Source organism: Macaca fascicularis, chromosome 1, assembly GCF_037993035.2.
Source record: "Macaca fascicularis isolate 582-1 chromosome 1, T2T-MFA8v1.1".
Classification (NCBI taxonomy): domain Eukaryota; kingdom Metazoa; phylum Chordata; class Mammalia; order Primates; family Cercopithecidae; genus Macaca; species Macaca fascicularis.
This window is the reverse complement of record NC_088375.1, coordinates 212,478,291-212,494,491: the sequence shown is the minus strand read 5'-3', so window position 1 is coordinate 212,494,491 and position 16,201 is coordinate 212,478,291. Positions and strand designations below refer to the sequence as shown.

Sequence of the window (16,201 nt, the reverse complement as noted above, 5' to 3'; positions counted from 1 at the left end):
CACTGTTCTTTCTTCTTTGTATTTTCCAAGCTTTTGGCAATGAACTGCGTGTCACTTTCATAATCATGAAAAGTCCTATAAGGGACAGATTTTTTTAAAGATTCCTTCCGCTCTGGTGTTCTGTGCTTCTCTGGTTCTCAGAGCCTCATCCTGCATGGCCTCCACCCCATGTCCTCACAGGCACTGGCCTCACTGCCCCCACCCCCACACCAGCTGTTGCTGGGGCAGGACATCCAATGTCTTGCTGAAGTCTGCTCAAAATGTCCCTGGTGAGCTTCTGGCCCCTGGGGAAGTTCAGGGGGGCAGGTCTGGAGAAGGGGAAGTGGGAAGGGATGTGAAACTTGGCCACAGCCTGGCGCCACTCCTGCTGGGCAGCCCACAGGGTCCCCGGGCAGAGGGCAGGAGCATCCAGTTGGAGTTGACAACGGGAGGCAGGTGAGGCCAGAGTCCCAGAGGGAGGGGGCTGCGGAGTTCCGGGACCCAGGGGAGCTGGCCCAGTAGGCTGGGCAACTGAGGCAGGGAGGGAGGGAAATAACTGTGGCTGATTCTAGGATAGGGATGGGAGTGCAGTGCTGATCAGGAACCCAGAATGGGTGAGTGGAGGGAACTTAACTCCTTGAGCCGGGGCTTGAGGGAGGGTGAAAGGCGATGAGTTAGACCCAGCAACTGAATGTAAGACCAGGGTTCGTGGGTCCTGGCCCCCCAACACAAAGAAGGAAAAGCCTGGGGTGCCAGAGCTGGCAGTGGGACCCAGCAGAGGGGACTGTGGGGGCAGCCAGCCTCCCGTGCTCAGGTGGATACTGAAAGGCGCGGAGCATGCAGAAGAGTGAGCAGGTGTGGTGTTGAGCGTTTGTGAATTCCTGTGCGTATGCACAGCTCCACCATCTGGGTGAGCCAGTGTTAATTAAACAAGGAGCAGGCGCTCAATACACATTTGTTCAATGAAATCGATCACCTGTGGGAGTGTATGAATGGTGTGTCCGTGTGAGTGAGGGACAGAGTCTATTTGGGTATCAGTTGTGTGTCTAGGGGGGTTTAGTGGATTTCCGAGTTTGCCTACTGTGTTTTGTAGGTACATGTATGAGAGACTGTGTTTGTGTGAATGTGTGATGATGTGGGTGTGCTTGGTTACATGTGTGGATGTGTGTGAGTTTGTGGTTCTGTGTATATGTGTGGGGTCCCTGGCGCTGGATTGAGAGTGGACATTGAGAGCCCCGGAGGGTGCATGTGCACTGGGGGAGGGCTGTGCATATATCATTGTGTGCATGGGACTCAAGGGTGTGAGCTGGGTGTGAGTGTGATGTCCAGCCTGTCCAGGCCCTCCCGTGTCTCCACAGGGACAACATGGAAGGCCCCCAGGGATGGCTGGTGGTCTGTGTGCTGGCCATATCGCTGGCCTCTATCGTGACCCAGAATGTGTGCCGAGCACCAGACGGGAAGAACGGGGTGGCAGGAAGACCCGGCAGACCGGGGCGGCCAGGCCTCAAGGGGGAGCGAGGGGAGCCTGGTAAGCACTCTCCCTCAGGACCTAGCCCCTTGGACATTGGCCTGGCCTGGCCTCCAGAGCGAAGGCTTGGGGTGGCACTGAGAATCAAGAGCCCGTCTGCCCCCAATGCCCCATGAATCCTCTCCAGTTTGCACTTGGCCCCAGGGGCTAAGGGAGGCCTAGCCTTCTCCCTAGGCCATGTCCTCAGGCCTCTCCACTCCCCCTTTACTGCCTGGGTCCTCTTTCTTCAGCTTCACCTTCACCCTCTGGAGAATGACTCCCTCTGCTCCCTTTGAGCAGTGAATGTGAAAGTTCTGGCAGCAATGCTGAGTGCTTGCTCACAGTTCTCTTAACAGAAAAACGAGGACCCAGAGTTTAGACTCAGGAGCCACTGCCTTGCTGTGTGACCTCAAGCAAATTATCGGCCCTCTTTGAGCCTATGTGGCCTCATCTGTAAAATGGAGAAATAACGCTGCCTGGCACAGAGAGAGGGATCAAATAACTGCAACTGACCCTTCGCTTCCTTCCAGCACCCCCAACACGGTCCCTGCTTCCCCCTCCCCAGCACCTCTAGGCTTCAGAAACTCTCACATTCTAGAAGAAAGGCCGGGGGTGATGGAAAAGGGAGGAGGTCCTGACCAAAGTGGAAAGGGAGTCTCATGGAATCCCCCTAGGCCTCCTAGTCCAGAGCAGACCAGAAGGATCACATAGACATTTGCAATAATTTGCATCCGGGCATCCTACATGTGGTCCCCGAACCTGAAGAAGTCAAGGTCAGTGCCCTCCAGAGGGGTATGGAGTCCTCAGCCTTGGGCAGGAGCACAGCAGAGCAGCCAGAGTGCCATGCATTTCCCAGAACCTGACATTTTCCCAAGTGCCTGTTCACACTTCTCTCCACTTTACAGATGAAGCGGAGGCTCAGAGAGGTTGAGATGCTTGCCCAAAGTCACACAGCTAGTCAGAATCGATGTCCTGAAGGCCCAGGTGCTTCCTTGCCCTTTATCCCATAGACTCAGGGGGTCCAGCTCTCTCCCTGAGGACTGGTAGGCATTGGATTCTGACTCCCAATCTGGCATTTCTCCCCACAGGGGCCCCTGGCATCAGGACAGGCATCCAAGGCCTTAAAGGAGACCAGGGGGAACCCGGGCCCTCTGGAAACCCTGGCAAGGTGGGCTACCCAGGGCCCAGTGGCCCCCTCGGGGACCGTGGCATCCCAGGAATTAAAGGTATCAAGGGCAACCCAGGAAACATCAAGGACCAGCCGCGGCCGGCCTTCTCGGCCATTCGGCGGAACCCACCGATGGGGGGCAACGTGGTCATCTTTGACATGGTCATCACCAACCAGGAAGAGCCATACCAGAACCACTCAGGCCGATTCGTCTGTACTGTACCCGGCTACTACTACTTCACCTTCCAGGTGGTGTCCGAGCGGGAGATCTGCCTGTCCATTGTCTCCTCCTCAAGGGGCCAGGTCAGACGCTCCCTGGGCTTCTGTGACACCACCAACAAGGGGCTCTTCCAGGTGGTGTCAGGGGGCATGGTGCTTCAGCTGCAGCGGGGTGACCAGGTCTGGGTCGAAAAAGACCCCAGAAAGGGTAACATTTACCAAGGTCTTGAGGCTGACAGCGTCTTCAGCGGCTTCCTCATCTTCCCGTCCACCTGAGCCCGGGAAGGACCCCTCCCCCACCCACCTCTCTGGCTTCCATGCTCCGCTTTGTAAAATGGGGGCGCTGTTGTTTCAGCTGCTGAAGGGAGGGGGCTGGCTCCGAGAGCCCCAGGACTGGCTGCCCCCGTGACACATGCTCTAAGACAGCTCGTTTCTTAGAACTCTTCCTGGAATAAACATCTGTGTCTGTGTCTGCCGAACTTGAGCTTCAGTTGCTACTCGGGGCATTGAGAGGGAGGCCTAAGAATGATAACGATCCAGTGCTTAAGAAGCAGGCCTGTCATTATTATTATTATTATTATTATTATTATTATTATTATTATTTGAGATGGAGTTTCGCTCTTGTCACCCAGGCTGGAGTGCAATGGCGTGATCTTTGGTCACTGCAACCTCCGCCTCCCTGGTTCAAGCGACTCTCCTGCCCCAGCCTCCCAAGTAAGTGGGATTACAGGCAGCTGCCACCATGCCCGGTGAAGTTTCTGTATTTTTAGTAGAGAAGGGATTTCACCATGTTGGCCAGGCTGGTCTCGAACTCCTGACCTCAAGTGATCTGCCAGCCTCGGCCTCCCAAAGTGCTAGGATTAGAGGTGTGTGCCACCACGCCCAGCCCATTCTTAGTATTTCACACAATGTGTTTAGCAGGTCCTAGCAGCCTCATCTACCCAGGTTTGAATCCTGATGCCACCACTTATTAGATGTCTAATCATGTGCATGTTAACAAGCTCTGAAATCTCAGTTTCCTTATCTGAGGAAAGTGGGACTGATGATAGCGCCTACCTCAAAGGGTCATTGGGAGGATTAAATAACTTAATACATGAAAATTGTAGAGCAGTGCTCGGTTTATAATAAGGACTATGGAAGTTTTGCTATTATTATATTTTATTTAATCTTTATGATCAAGCTCTGGGTATGGTATGCTGGCCCTACATTACAGATGATGAAACTGAGGCTGCAAGGAGTAGGCATCAATCAGCAAATCAGCATCTAAGGGGAGGATCTGGGGGCCAGTCACGGTGGCTCACGCCTGTAATCCCAACACTTTGGGAGGCCAAGGCAGGCAGATCACTTGAGGTCAGGAGTTCAAGACCAGGCTGGCCAACATATAGTGAAACCCCGTCTCTACTAAAAATACAAAGATTAGCTGGGCGTGGTGGCACACACCTGTAGTGGCGCTGCTACTTGGGAAGCTGAGGCAGGAGAATTGCTTGAATCAGGGAGGCAGAAGTTATAGTGATCTGAGATCGTGCCGCTGCACTCCAGCCTAGGTGACAGAGCAAGACTCCATCTCTCAAAAAAAAAAAAAAAAAAAAAAAGTTGGGGGGTGGGAAGGAGCTGAGATTTGAACCCAAGTCTTACTGATGCCCAAGCCTGTGTTTAACCACTACCCTCACCAGCCTCCCCGGCTTCTATGAAGCACTTGACGCATCACACAGGTGCTTTTCCAACCCTGTATTGGGAAGGCAGGGGCAGGAATCAGAGAGGGGAAGCAACTGGCCCAAGGGCGCTCAGCAGTGCTTCCTGAAGCTAGGTTTCCTAAGTCCAGCCCTGGGCTTCCACCCGGCAGGTGTGGAGACTGGGGCTGCTGCCTCTGCTGCCTGCTGGACATTCCGCCCGGGCTGGGGGCTGGGAGAGTCTTGAATGCTCACAGTGCATTCCAGGCTCCTACTTGTCTCTCTGGAAGCTACTACAAAGCAGCAAATCCCATCCTGTCCCTCGAACACGGGAGAAATAAGGAGGCCAGGAGTTCAGATCTGAAAATGTCCAATGCCCTACGCAGTTTCTCAAAGGAAGCTGGGTTTATCTTTGTGCTGCACACACACATACACACACACACACACACACACACACCAGTTACGCCTTCACACCCACAGACACACTCAGGGAGGCACGAGCCATCATAGCACACAGCCCCTGCCTCAGACATACAAGTAACATCCATGAACTATCGCATGTTCTCTCTGTCTTCCGCAGGTGTCCCAGACACACTCCTGACACCCAGGCACACACATCCTCCTCACTCCAGCGTGCATGAGCCTCAGAATGCCTGCGTTCTTTCCCACACGGACCTCCCTACACACACGCTCAAACTCTCACAGGGCCAGCCTCAGAAATACAGGGCTGTCCCTCCCATCCACCACTTGACACACAAATGGCCTCGCGGTCCTCGAGTGCACAACCTGAGTATCCACCTCTAAAATACAAGACCTTCTCCTCGGACTGTCCCTGCTCTGCCAACAGCCTTTGGGGGTCGGGAAGAAGTGAGGAGGGCCCAGGGAGAGGGCGAACCCTCCATCCACAGCCTCAGGGTAGCCCCTCAGCTCCCGTCCGGAGTCAGCTCGGCCCTGCTCTCCCCCCGCCTCGCCCACTCAGAACACACACTGTTTAACCAGCGCCAGGAAAAGAGACGGGTCTTCAGGCACCTATGTGCTGGGCATTCCACGGCCACTGATGTATTTAATCCCAGCAAAATCGATGTGGACACTGAGGCTCAGAGACAGCAGACATCTACCCAAGGACACACAGCCAGAAAGGGGAAGGGCCCTGGGGCTGAACCACGGCTGCCTGACCCCACAGGGTTAGGGCATGCAAAGAAAATGCCAGGGGTGGAGTCCCCATCAGCGGCAGTAGAGGCCAAACTAGATAAACGGGACGTGCAGGGAGTGCCCGACCACCCCCTTATCCTAAATCCTACCCATACCCCACCATCCACCCACTACACCAATGCAAAATCTCTGGCCCCTCCAGGAGGGGAATGAACTGGAGCAGCCCAGAGCAGGGCCAAGTGGGCGGGGCACGGGAGGGCTGAGTGTGGGCCGAGGCTGCCACCTGCTGGACAAGCCAGACCCAGGCACAGAGGAGGTGAAGAGGGAAGACAGGCGCCCAGTGCCGTCAGGCTGGGTGGCCCCCAGCCTCTTAATGCATGTGTCCATCATTTATTCTCATCCCAGGCTTCCACCCGCCAGGGACTCCTAAGGCCAAGTGCGTTCGTGTCCCTTAACTCACCCTACACTCTCTGCAGCCCCACAGCACAGGGTGGAGACACAGAAAGGGAGACTGAGACCCTGAGGGTTCCTCAGCGAGGCAGGGGCAGAGCTCTGAACACCTGCCCATGCCTGGCACGGGACAAGGCATCGCACGTGTGTTGTGCACCGAATCCCAGCCACTGGCCTGGAGCTGTCAGAAGCCCCCATGTTACAGAGGGGGAACCAATGGACACAGGTGGCAGGTATGGGGTAGAGGCTGAAGCCCTGCTACTGCCTGACAGCCCCTTCATCCCTAGAATCTCACGTGAGGAGAAGAGGGAGAGGGGAGAGGGCCTCTCAGCTCTGCTGGCCTGGTCCTGATGGGGAGCCCCTCACCAGCCATGGTGGGCTCCAAGCCCAGAGGCAGGGCATGCCCAGGAAGCAGGCGAGGAGGGTGGTGCTTGCAGGGAAGATGGAACCATCAGGGAAGACCAGGAGCCCCCAGCAATGGAAGAGGCACCAATACTGAAAGCCAAGGCCCCCCCAGTAGACAGAAGGGAGGCCAGAGGGACCTGTGATCTGCTGAAGGCATCTGGTCCATGGAGTGACAGGGCTGGAAGGAGAAGCCAGGGCCCTGACTCTGTCGCTGGGGCAGCCCGTGCACCATAACAGCTGCCTGCCGCCAAAGCATCCATCCTGGGGGTCCACCTCCAAGTGTGGCCACTGGGATGGGGCACATGGAAGTTTCTAGAACAAGGCTTGCAACTTGACAAGTGCATGTGAGGCTTGTTTCTGGAGGCAGCTGAGCAGAGGGGTCAGAGCAAGGCTTTGGGCCCCAAGAGACCACTGAGTGTGTGACTTTGGGCAATGGTGTATGTCCTCCTGAGCCTCAGTTTCCTCATCTGTAAAGGGGGATAATAACTTCCTCCTAGGGATTCTGGGAAAACTGAGTCTCAGGCACAGCAAATGCTAACATTGGTCATTAGATGGGATGAACCTGACGCTAGGGGACGTCTGTGCCCTGGCGGCTTGTGTTTACACACACACACACACACACACACACACACACACACACGCCCTCAGCCAGATGCTGGGGCAGGGGACAGTTCCTCATTTCGGACACTGACTGCCGGTAGGGGATGTGGGCAGGGGTATTGCTGTGGTCAGTCTGGCTCAGCACCCAAAAGAAAGTGTCAAGTCAGGGAAAATTCTGGGAAAGGGGATGTGGGATTGGGGGAGGGCACGAGAAGGGGAGGGGGCCCAGCCCTGCTTTGGGCAATCCTTGCTCTGACCACTCTGACACCGTGTCCTCTTGTCTGGGAGAGGGGAAGCAGATCTGAGGACAGCTCTGTGACCAGGCCAGAAACCGCTCACCCACAGGTGAGGCCCGGACCCCTGCCCAGGTATGGGCAGATGGCCATTTCCCCCACCTTCTGCCACCTTCCTGAAACGTGGTGCCAGGGGCAACTTGGTGTGTGAGGGGAAGGAAGCCTGGGCCCCGGGGCCTGGGCTGAAGAAGAGGCCCCACCATCCATCCATGGTGAGGCTCCTGGGGGAGGCAGGAAAGCGAGCTCCTGAGGGTTGAGGAGGACGGGTCCTGGGGAATGAGAGGGTTGGGGGCAGGTGAGGGGCTGGCGGGGACAGCTCAGCTCTCTCCCTCCCAGTTCCTTCTCCAGGATGGACGTGGGGCCCAGCTCCCTGCCCCACCTTGGGCTGAAGCTGCTGCTGCTCCTGCTGCTGCTGCCCCTCAGGGGCCAAGCCAACACAGGCTGCTACGGGATCCCAGGGATGCCCGGCCTGCCCGGGGCACCAGGGAAGGATGGGCACGATGGACTTCCAGGGCCTAAGGGGGAGCCAGGTGAGTCTGCTGGCCTGGTTTAGGGGTTTGGGTCTGGGGCAGGGATCAGAGTGTCTGTCTGGGGCTGACCAGGGGGCAGGGGACAGCAGGAAGTGCATTCCCTTGCTGCTACGTCTGCCCCAGGGCAGAGTCGGACTCTCACGGTGGGTCTGGCTCCTCTATCCTCAGAGCCCAGGCTTCAGGCCTCCCCAGAGGTGACCTTGGGCCCGGCGCACCTCCGTGCTCCTCCTCCTCCTCACCCAATTATAGGGAGGGATTAAGTGCCTGCCCCAAAGGTGGCCAGGAGGCTCACAGGACACGGTGCAGGGAAAGTTTTCTTGCCCTGCAACATGGGCACCTGGGGAAGCTGGGGCCCACACAGTGAACATATCCAATGCCAGGGTTCAAATCCCAGCCCCACTGATTCCGTCTATGTGAACCCGCACAAGTTACTTAACCTCGCAGTGCCTCAGTTTCCTCATCTGTAAAACGAGGAGATGGTAGCACCTGCTTCACAGGGTTGCTGTGAGGATTAAGTTAACTTAAATATAAAACAGCCCTGAGCACCGGGGAGGTCTATACAGGTGTAGGCTATTGTATCATTGGTTTTATCAGAGATCTGTGCTCACTTCCCTCCTTAGGATTCTGGAGAGTTGGAGGGGTGGGGAGCGAGAGGTCGGAATTGCAGCCAGAGAAACCTCTGTTGGAGGTCCACAGTCAATCCTTGGCATAAGAGAAGGGGGCTGAGGCTATGAATGGGTGACTGGGGCTGGGGCTGGGGCTGGAGCCCTGGGGAGTGTGAGTGCCTTGTCTGTGAGTGAGCTGGGCACGTCTGGGATGCTGGGCATGCCTGGAGCTGGCCTGGAGTGACACCGAGCAGAGGTGATGGGGTGACAGACACGGTGGAAGGGAGGGAGGCCAGCTGAGAGGAATGTCCTTCGGAGTGGTCCCACCATCATCTTCCCTCCTGGATAGATGGAATGACACCAACTTTCCAGAAGGAATTTTCCAATTTAGGGTGAACTTAGGGTGAGCTCAATGAGGTCTCCAGGTCTGCCATCTTCCAGGAGCTTGTACTTCACAGCTGCCTCTGGCCATCTCCCTGCCCAGGGTAGCTGATGGCCACCAATGATTGAGCCCCCAAGTCCCAGGTGTGGTCTCAGTTTTAGGAATGATAAAACCGAGGCCACAATCCCTTGAAGAAGTGATTGACCCTCATTTTGCGAATGTCAAAGCTGGGGTTCAGAGAGATTGAGCAACTTGTCCAAAGTCACACAGTGGGATCCCGTCCAGCTCCCAAGTCCACATTCTCCACCACTGCCCTCGGCTGCCTCTCAAGCCCCCTCTCTATTGCTGTTTCCTGGCCTCCTCTCAATTGGTGGTTTGAAGACATCACGAAGGATGAGACGCTGCTCTGCTCAGCATCCCTGGAGCCATCATGAGGACCAGACACTCCAGGGCACGCCTCCTGCAGTGTGCCTGGCACTGTGCCTTCTTCCACTCCACCCTTTCAGGGACTCCCTCTTCTATTAGGCCTGTATCTCAACTGAGCAAACACAGGCTCAGGGAGGGAGGTCACCCTCCCAGGGTCACAGGTGGGAAGGCCAGGTCGGCTGGGTCCTGACCCCAATGCTGAGGCCTAACAAGTTCATAAGTCATAGAGGATCTGTCATAAATGGGTCTGCACAGACTCCCAGCCCGATGGAAGTCAGAGGAGGGAAGGAAACATGAGGGCTGATGGGGGTGGTCAAGGAGGGCTTCCTGGAAGAGGAAACTGGAGTCAGACCTTTAAAGATGGGTATGATTTAGATAAGGGGAGAAAAATCTCACAGAGGCTCAGATCATCGGGGCTGGAACAGAGTGAGACCCTGGGATTCTCTACACTTGAGTTAGAGACCTGACTGCACCTCAAACTGGCTGCATGGCCTTGGGCAAGTCTCTGACTCGGCTTCCTCATCGGTAACATGAGGGAAATTGAACCAGGCCAGCTGTCATGGGGGCTGACGTGGGCTGAATGGGGCTGGGGTGAGCTGGAGAGAGCAGGCCCTGTAGTGGGGCGGCTTCAATTTGGCTCCATCCAGGGGTTCCCATGTGCTAACCTGGGGAGTCCATCTCAGGAGTGGATATAGGTTTTGTGGGACTCTGAAGCTTATAAAATGTTGAGAGTCCTCTTTGTGAAAAATAATACAAACTGACAGATACACTTGATTGCAGAGGTGAGAGTGGTCACAAAAATTTACACGTGACAAAATTATATTGGAACCACACACACACACAAAGTGTATATAAAACTGGTGAGGTCTAGATAAGCTCTGTCAACTTCCTGGTTTTGACATTATACTTTAGTTATGCAAGTTGTGGCATTGGGGAAAACTGGGTGAAGAGTCCCTGTTCTTTTGTTTGTTTGTTTTTTTTCAACTTTCTTTGTCTCTATAAATATTTCAAAATAAAAAAGTTGAAAAAAATTAGAAATACAAAATCAGGCAAAAGGTCTTGAAGGGGCTGATGCAAGTGGACAGAAGCTGAAACTTAAGCTGCCTCTGACCAACCTTCTGATTTTTTGTCAAGGAGCTCTGAGAATTTCAATTTCAAATGAGTTCTGAATTTGTACATGTTGGGCTCCAATTAAAAATTGTAAAAAACATTGTGCAGGCCCAGCAAGATACGTGTGGCCACATGCCATCTGTCCGTGGGCTGACGTTCATGGCATCTGAGATCCCGCCCAGCTCTGAGCTCCCTACTTGCTCCATCACAAATGTGGAAACTGAGGCCAAGAGACAGGGAAGTGCCTTAGACAAGGTCAGAGGGCGGGTTGGTGGAGAAGCAGGACTTGAACCAGACTCTCTCTCTCCCTCCAGCCAAAGCCTGACTCCCTGCACCCGGCTCCTAGGGAGACAGCCCATCTATGGGAATGAGATTCTAGAGACCAAACGCCAGCGCTGTGTTCCCTGGAAGACACCCTCAGGGTCCCTCCTCCCTGTCCCCCACCCTACCCTTTCTCTCTGCCTTCTCCATCTCCAGGAATCCCAGCCATTCCCGGGACCCGAGGACCCAAAGGGCAGAAGGGAGAACCCGGCACACCTGGCCATCCTGGGAAAAATGGCCCCATGGGACCCCCTGGGATGCCAGGGGTGCCCGGCCCCATGGGCATCCCTGGAGAGCCAGGCGAGGAGGGCAGATACAAGCAGAAGTACCAGTCAGTGTTCACGGTCGCTCGGCAGACCCACCAGCCCCCTGCACCCAACAGCCTGATCAGATTCAATGCGGTCCTCACCAACCCGCAGGGAGATTATGACACTAGCACTGGCAAGTTCACCTGCAAAGTCCCCGGCCTCTACTACTTTGTCTACCACGCGTCGCATACAGCCAACCTGTGCGTGCTGCTGTACCGCGGCGGCGTCAAGGTGGTCACTTTCTGTGGCCACACGTCCCAAGCCAATCAGGTCAACTCGGGCGGTGTGCTGCTGAGGTTGCAGGTGGGCGAGGAGGTGTGGCTGGGTGTCAATGACTACTACGACATGGTGGGCATCCAGGGCTCCGACAGCGTCTTCTCCGGCTTCCTGCTCTTCCCCGACTAGGGCGGGCAGAGGGGCTCGAGCCATCCACCTCCCTCAGCTTCCTGCATGGACCCACCTTACCGGCCAGTCTGCATCCTTGCCTAGACCATTCTCCCCGCCGGATGGACTCCTCCTCCAGGGAGCCCACCCTGGCTCACCCACCCCCAACCCACTCCACCCCACCACATGGGTTCTTTCCTTCCTCTGAACTTCTTTAGGAGTCACTGCTTGTGTGGTTCCTGTGACACGTAACCAATGCCTTCTGGTACTGCCATTCTTTTTTTGTTTTGTTTTGTTTTCAAGTATTGGAAGGGGTGGGAAGATATATAAATAAATCATGAAATCAATACATATGCCTGGCCCAGATTCCTCATTGCTGATTCTTTGAACTTCAGATCTTCGACTTTGCATCAGCCATAGCGGTCCATGGGCTCTGGGCTCAAGGTATCTGGTTGGTGCTCAGGAAAGCTTGGCTGCCAGTGTTGGGACTCAGCGCCATTTGGCCTGGTGGGAGAGAGATGTTCTAAGTGTGGTTACACGCTGCCAGAGGTCCCCAAGGGGTCATCCACTCTCACTTTTTTTTTGGTGGGAGAGGCACTGCCATTATTAAAGGTATCCAAGGTCACAGGTAAATGGGAATCAGTTTGACTTCCCGGGCCTGTGCTAAACTTCAGGAGCATTTACCATGGGAGGGAACTGGGCTTGGGTAAGCCCAGTACAGACAAAGACAAGATGTGTGCAATGAATTTGTGCTGAATGAATAAGAAATTGGTGTGAATGAATGAATGCATAAGTGGGTAAGTGAACAACTAAAAGCAGAGTAAATGAATGAACGAATAAAATCATAATAACTAACATTTACTGAGCACCTAGTATATGCCAGTCATTACTCTAAGCACTTTACACATATTAACTCATTTAATATTCATAATCATGCTCTGAGATGGGCATGGGGGGGGAGAGAGAGAGAGAGAATTGGCCCCCCAGATGTTTGAATTACCCCAAATAACTCACAGACTCTGGGACTCCCGGGAGATCTCAAGCCACTGCTGCCCACCAGCCATCAAGTTTGGACTGTGAGGTTGTTGGTGGTTGGACCCAGCCACCATGGTCCTTCTTGGAGGATGATGGAAGCCCACAATTTGATGTTTCAGGTACAAAAAGATCAAAAGTCTAACTTTCCTATGCAGACTGCTGGTCCAATTCTCAGCACCCAGTCAGACTCGAGGCTCACTCTAGCCTGGGAGAACCTGGCCTGTCCTGGCTGTGATCACAGCTTGGTTCCACAAAGCCCCACGGAGTCATGGAAGCACCAGCCAACTGAGGCATGGGCTGTGAAGAGCAGTGGCTCAAGCTGAGTTCTACAACCACCTCCATTCACTTTGGCTCCTCTGTTTGGGAAAGGGGCTGTGTCACAACTCCCTGCCTTTGCCCATGAAGTCCCTCCCACTCCTGCAAATCATCCATCCACCTGGATAATATTCACTCAACTGTCAGGAGTCAACACAAACATCACCTCCTCCACGAAGCCTTCTCCGATTTACCCCTTGGGTCCCCACAGTGCCCTCCACAAATTTGGGCACAAATTCATGACTCCTTAGAGCCCAGGTTCCCAAATCAGGTGGTGAATAAAATTAACCTAAAGACTTACTTAAAACAAAATAAAACAAGCAAAACCAGATTTCTCAACTCCGGGCTGTGTTATAAAGGTCTGGGGAAGACCAGGCTGTAAATGAGTTGGCGGTTTGCAGGGGAATCTGATGCACACAGCCAACCAACTGGCTTTTGTGCACTTAGTCCCTTACAGGTCTGCCTCCCCTCTAGACTGTAAGAATCATGGGGGATGGCCCCTTCCATACACACCTGGCACATGACAGGAGCATGAAAAGTGTGTAAGATGGGAAGCAGGGAGAGAAAGACACACACACACATGCACACACACATATATGCATATATACACATGCATATAAAGACACATGTACAGACATACACACATATGCATACACACAAACCATACAAACACATACATACATACACATATATGCATACAAACACATACACACAAACACATATATACACATACAAATTACACACATATGCAAACATACACACATATGTACATACATACACACATATATAGGCACATGCACAGACATACACACATATATGCATACACATACACATATTTATACACATATATACACAGACACATGCACAGACATCCACACATATACACATATAAAAATACACCTATATACACAGATATACACATACATACATGTATACACATACACACACACATACACATATATACACATACACACACATATACATGCATACACTATCCACGCAACACATAGATATATGCATACACACAGAAACACACATACACATATACGCATATACATGCACATACATACACACATGCATATACATGCACACACACTGACACACACACATAGACATCCACACATAGACATCCACACATCCACACACATTCACAGACACACACAGAGACACACATACACACATAGACACTCATGCACATGTACACACAGATATACACACAGATGCATACACACATACATACACACATATACATGCACACATATACACACACATACACATACAGAAATACACAGAGGGAGAGCAGCAGGCAGGCACGGAGGAACCCGGGCGGTTCACTGAGTCCAGTGCCCCTGGCGGGGATGGCGTAAAGGCCACGGCCACGGCATCCACTGTTCTCCTCCACCAACCTCTGAGCCATCCGCCGGGCGAAGCCGTAAGTGATACATCTTTCTTCTCATTTCTCTTTTGTTTAAAAAATCAATACACCGTTTATGTAGGTCACAGTGTCAGATCAGAAACCTGTACTTTGGAAATGACAATTTTTGTGCCATTTTTATTTTCCATAATTGTTTCCTTGTTGTTCTCTCTTCGTCAGGGGAGGCAAGCCTTTGAAAATGCCAGCTTGTCTGCTTTGCCAAGAGGAGGCGGGGGAGAGTTTTCAGTGGGGCAGGCAAGGAGGGGTGGACATGGGGCAGGAGCCAGGACAAGACACCCCAAGCTGCAAGGAACCCCTTTCCAACCACAGGCAGGTGAGGGGTATAGGTTTCTTTTTCTAGTCTTTGCAGAGATCAGGGATTTTCCACTCTCAATCAGAGAGGCAAGTCCAAAATTTTGTGGGTACAGAGACCAGCTGACTCCCATCAGTGGGCCCCTCAGCTCCTGATCCCCAAGTCCAGGCCTCCTCTTAATCCAGGCCTGGCTTCTTTGCTCCTGGGTTCCAAGAATTCCATCTTCTCTTCATATAAGTAATACCGTTCCCACGTTTGCAGTGGGTGCCCACCAAGGGCTGGGCACTCAGCTGGCCCTGGACATGGCAGGGTGACCTCGCTGGCCCCCAAAACAGCCCCAGGAGATAGGCGTTCATGCCTCCCATTTCTACACGAGGAAACCGAGGCCAGCAAACATTCCTGAGGCCACATAGTTAGCAAGACACAGAGCTGGGATTCAAACTGCCCAAGTCCATGCTCCTAACCCACCTCTGCTGCTTCCTGTTCTTAGCCTCACTGCTTCTACCCGAAATTCACATCCATCTTTTCCCATTGCCATTAGCCACCTAAGAATTAGACGCCCAGAGGCCGGGCACAGTGGCTCAGGCCTATAATCTCAACACTTTGGGAGGCCGAGGCAGGCAGATCACTTGAGGTCAGGAGTTTGAGACCAGCCTGACCAACATGGTGAAACCCTGTCTCTACTTTAAAAAATACAAAAATTAGCTGCGCGTGGTGGCATGCACCTGTAGTCCCAGCTACTTGGGAGGCTGAGGCAGGAGAATTGCTTGAATTCGGGAGGCAGGGGCTCCAGTGAGCCGAGATCACACCACTGCACTCCAGTCTGAGCAACAGACTGAGACTCCATCTCAAGGAAAAAAAAAAAAGAGAGAGAGAGAGAATTAGAGGCCCAGGGCCACTCGGCTTTGGGAATGCTCAGAACTCCTCAACTTGCAACCTACTAACTCGTTTCTCCCTTTGTGGAGAAGCTGCTTCTTCTCTTCACCCTAGCCTGGGTCCTTTTGGGACTATAGTTGACTGAGCTCAGAGACCTTTTGGTTTTGTCAAACTTACCTTTCCCTCCTGTTCACCCACCGCAGTTAACACTTAATTTCCACCAAGCCACACCCACGAGCCCAGTGAATTTCCGTCTCCAAGCACAGTTGTCAAGAGGGCCCTCCAGCTCCTGGTGCTTGCTGGTCATCACGGCGTCTGAGAGGCAGCCACAGGGAGAGACTGATAACCTAGTGCCAGGGATGCGGCTTCCAGGCCTGTATCTGCCACTTCCATGAGGTGTCGGCCCCAGCAGTCACTCTTTCTGTGACATTTATCACAGAAGCAATGAAGCCTCATGTCATTCCATGTTTAATACCGGTCTCCCCCCCGTAGAAGGGAAGCCCCATGGGGACAGGGACCATGGCTGATTTGCTAAGCGCTCTCTCTTCAGTGCCTAGCACATGGAGGCGAACACTAAATATTCATTAAATGATGGCTCTCCCTTCTGAGCCTCAGTTTCCCCGCATATAAAATGAGGAGGACGAGCCGAGTGACCTCAGCCCCTCTCCGGCCCTAACTTGGTGTGACTCCAGGACTGAGAAGAAGCGACAGGCTCCTGCCTGGGCCTATTATTGTCATC

At 53.5% G+C, this 16,201-nt stretch overlaps 2 protein-coding genes across 6 annotated transcripts; both read left to right on the top strand.

Moving 5' to 3' along the window:
* Positions 1–393: 393 nt before the first annotated feature.
* On the top strand, positions 394–3,352 carry C1QA (complement C1q A chain). 2 transcript variants are annotated; one of them, XM_015441096.4, is made up of 3 exons: positions 394–435; positions 1,338–1,507; positions 2,575–3,352. In XM_015441096.4, the coding sequence occupies exons 2-3, from the start codon at positions 1,345–1,347 to the stop codon at positions 3,147–3,149; spliced, it is 738 nt and encodes a 245-aa protein (XP_015296582.3). In that variant the 5' UTR covers positions 394–435; positions 1,338–1,344; the 3' UTR covers positions 3,150–3,352. The 2 variants fall into 2 exon arrangements, with proteins under 2 accessions (XP_015296582.3, XP_065384207.1); XM_065528135.2 differs by having other exon boundaries at positions 394–593.
* A 4,061-nt stretch (positions 3,353–7,413) lies between these two features.
* On the top strand, positions 7,414–11,860 carry C1QC (complement C1q C chain). 4 transcript variants are annotated; one of them, XM_015441083.4, is made up of 3 exons: positions 7,414–7,495; positions 7,780–7,973; positions 10,974–11,860. In XM_015441083.4, exons 2-3 carry the CDS (start codon positions 7,793–7,795, stop codon positions 11,528–11,530), a joined length of 738 nt encoding a protein of 245 aa, XP_015296569.1. In that variant the 5' UTR covers positions 7,414–7,495; positions 7,780–7,792; the 3' UTR covers positions 11,531–11,860. The 4 variants fall into 4 exon arrangements, with proteins under 4 accessions (XP_015296569.1, XP_015296576.1, XP_015296579.1 ...); XM_015441090.4 differs by having other exon boundaries at positions 7,414–7,518; XM_015441093.4 differs by having other exon boundaries at positions 7,414–7,655.
* The last annotated feature ends 4,341 nt before the right edge of the window (positions 11,861–16,201 follow it).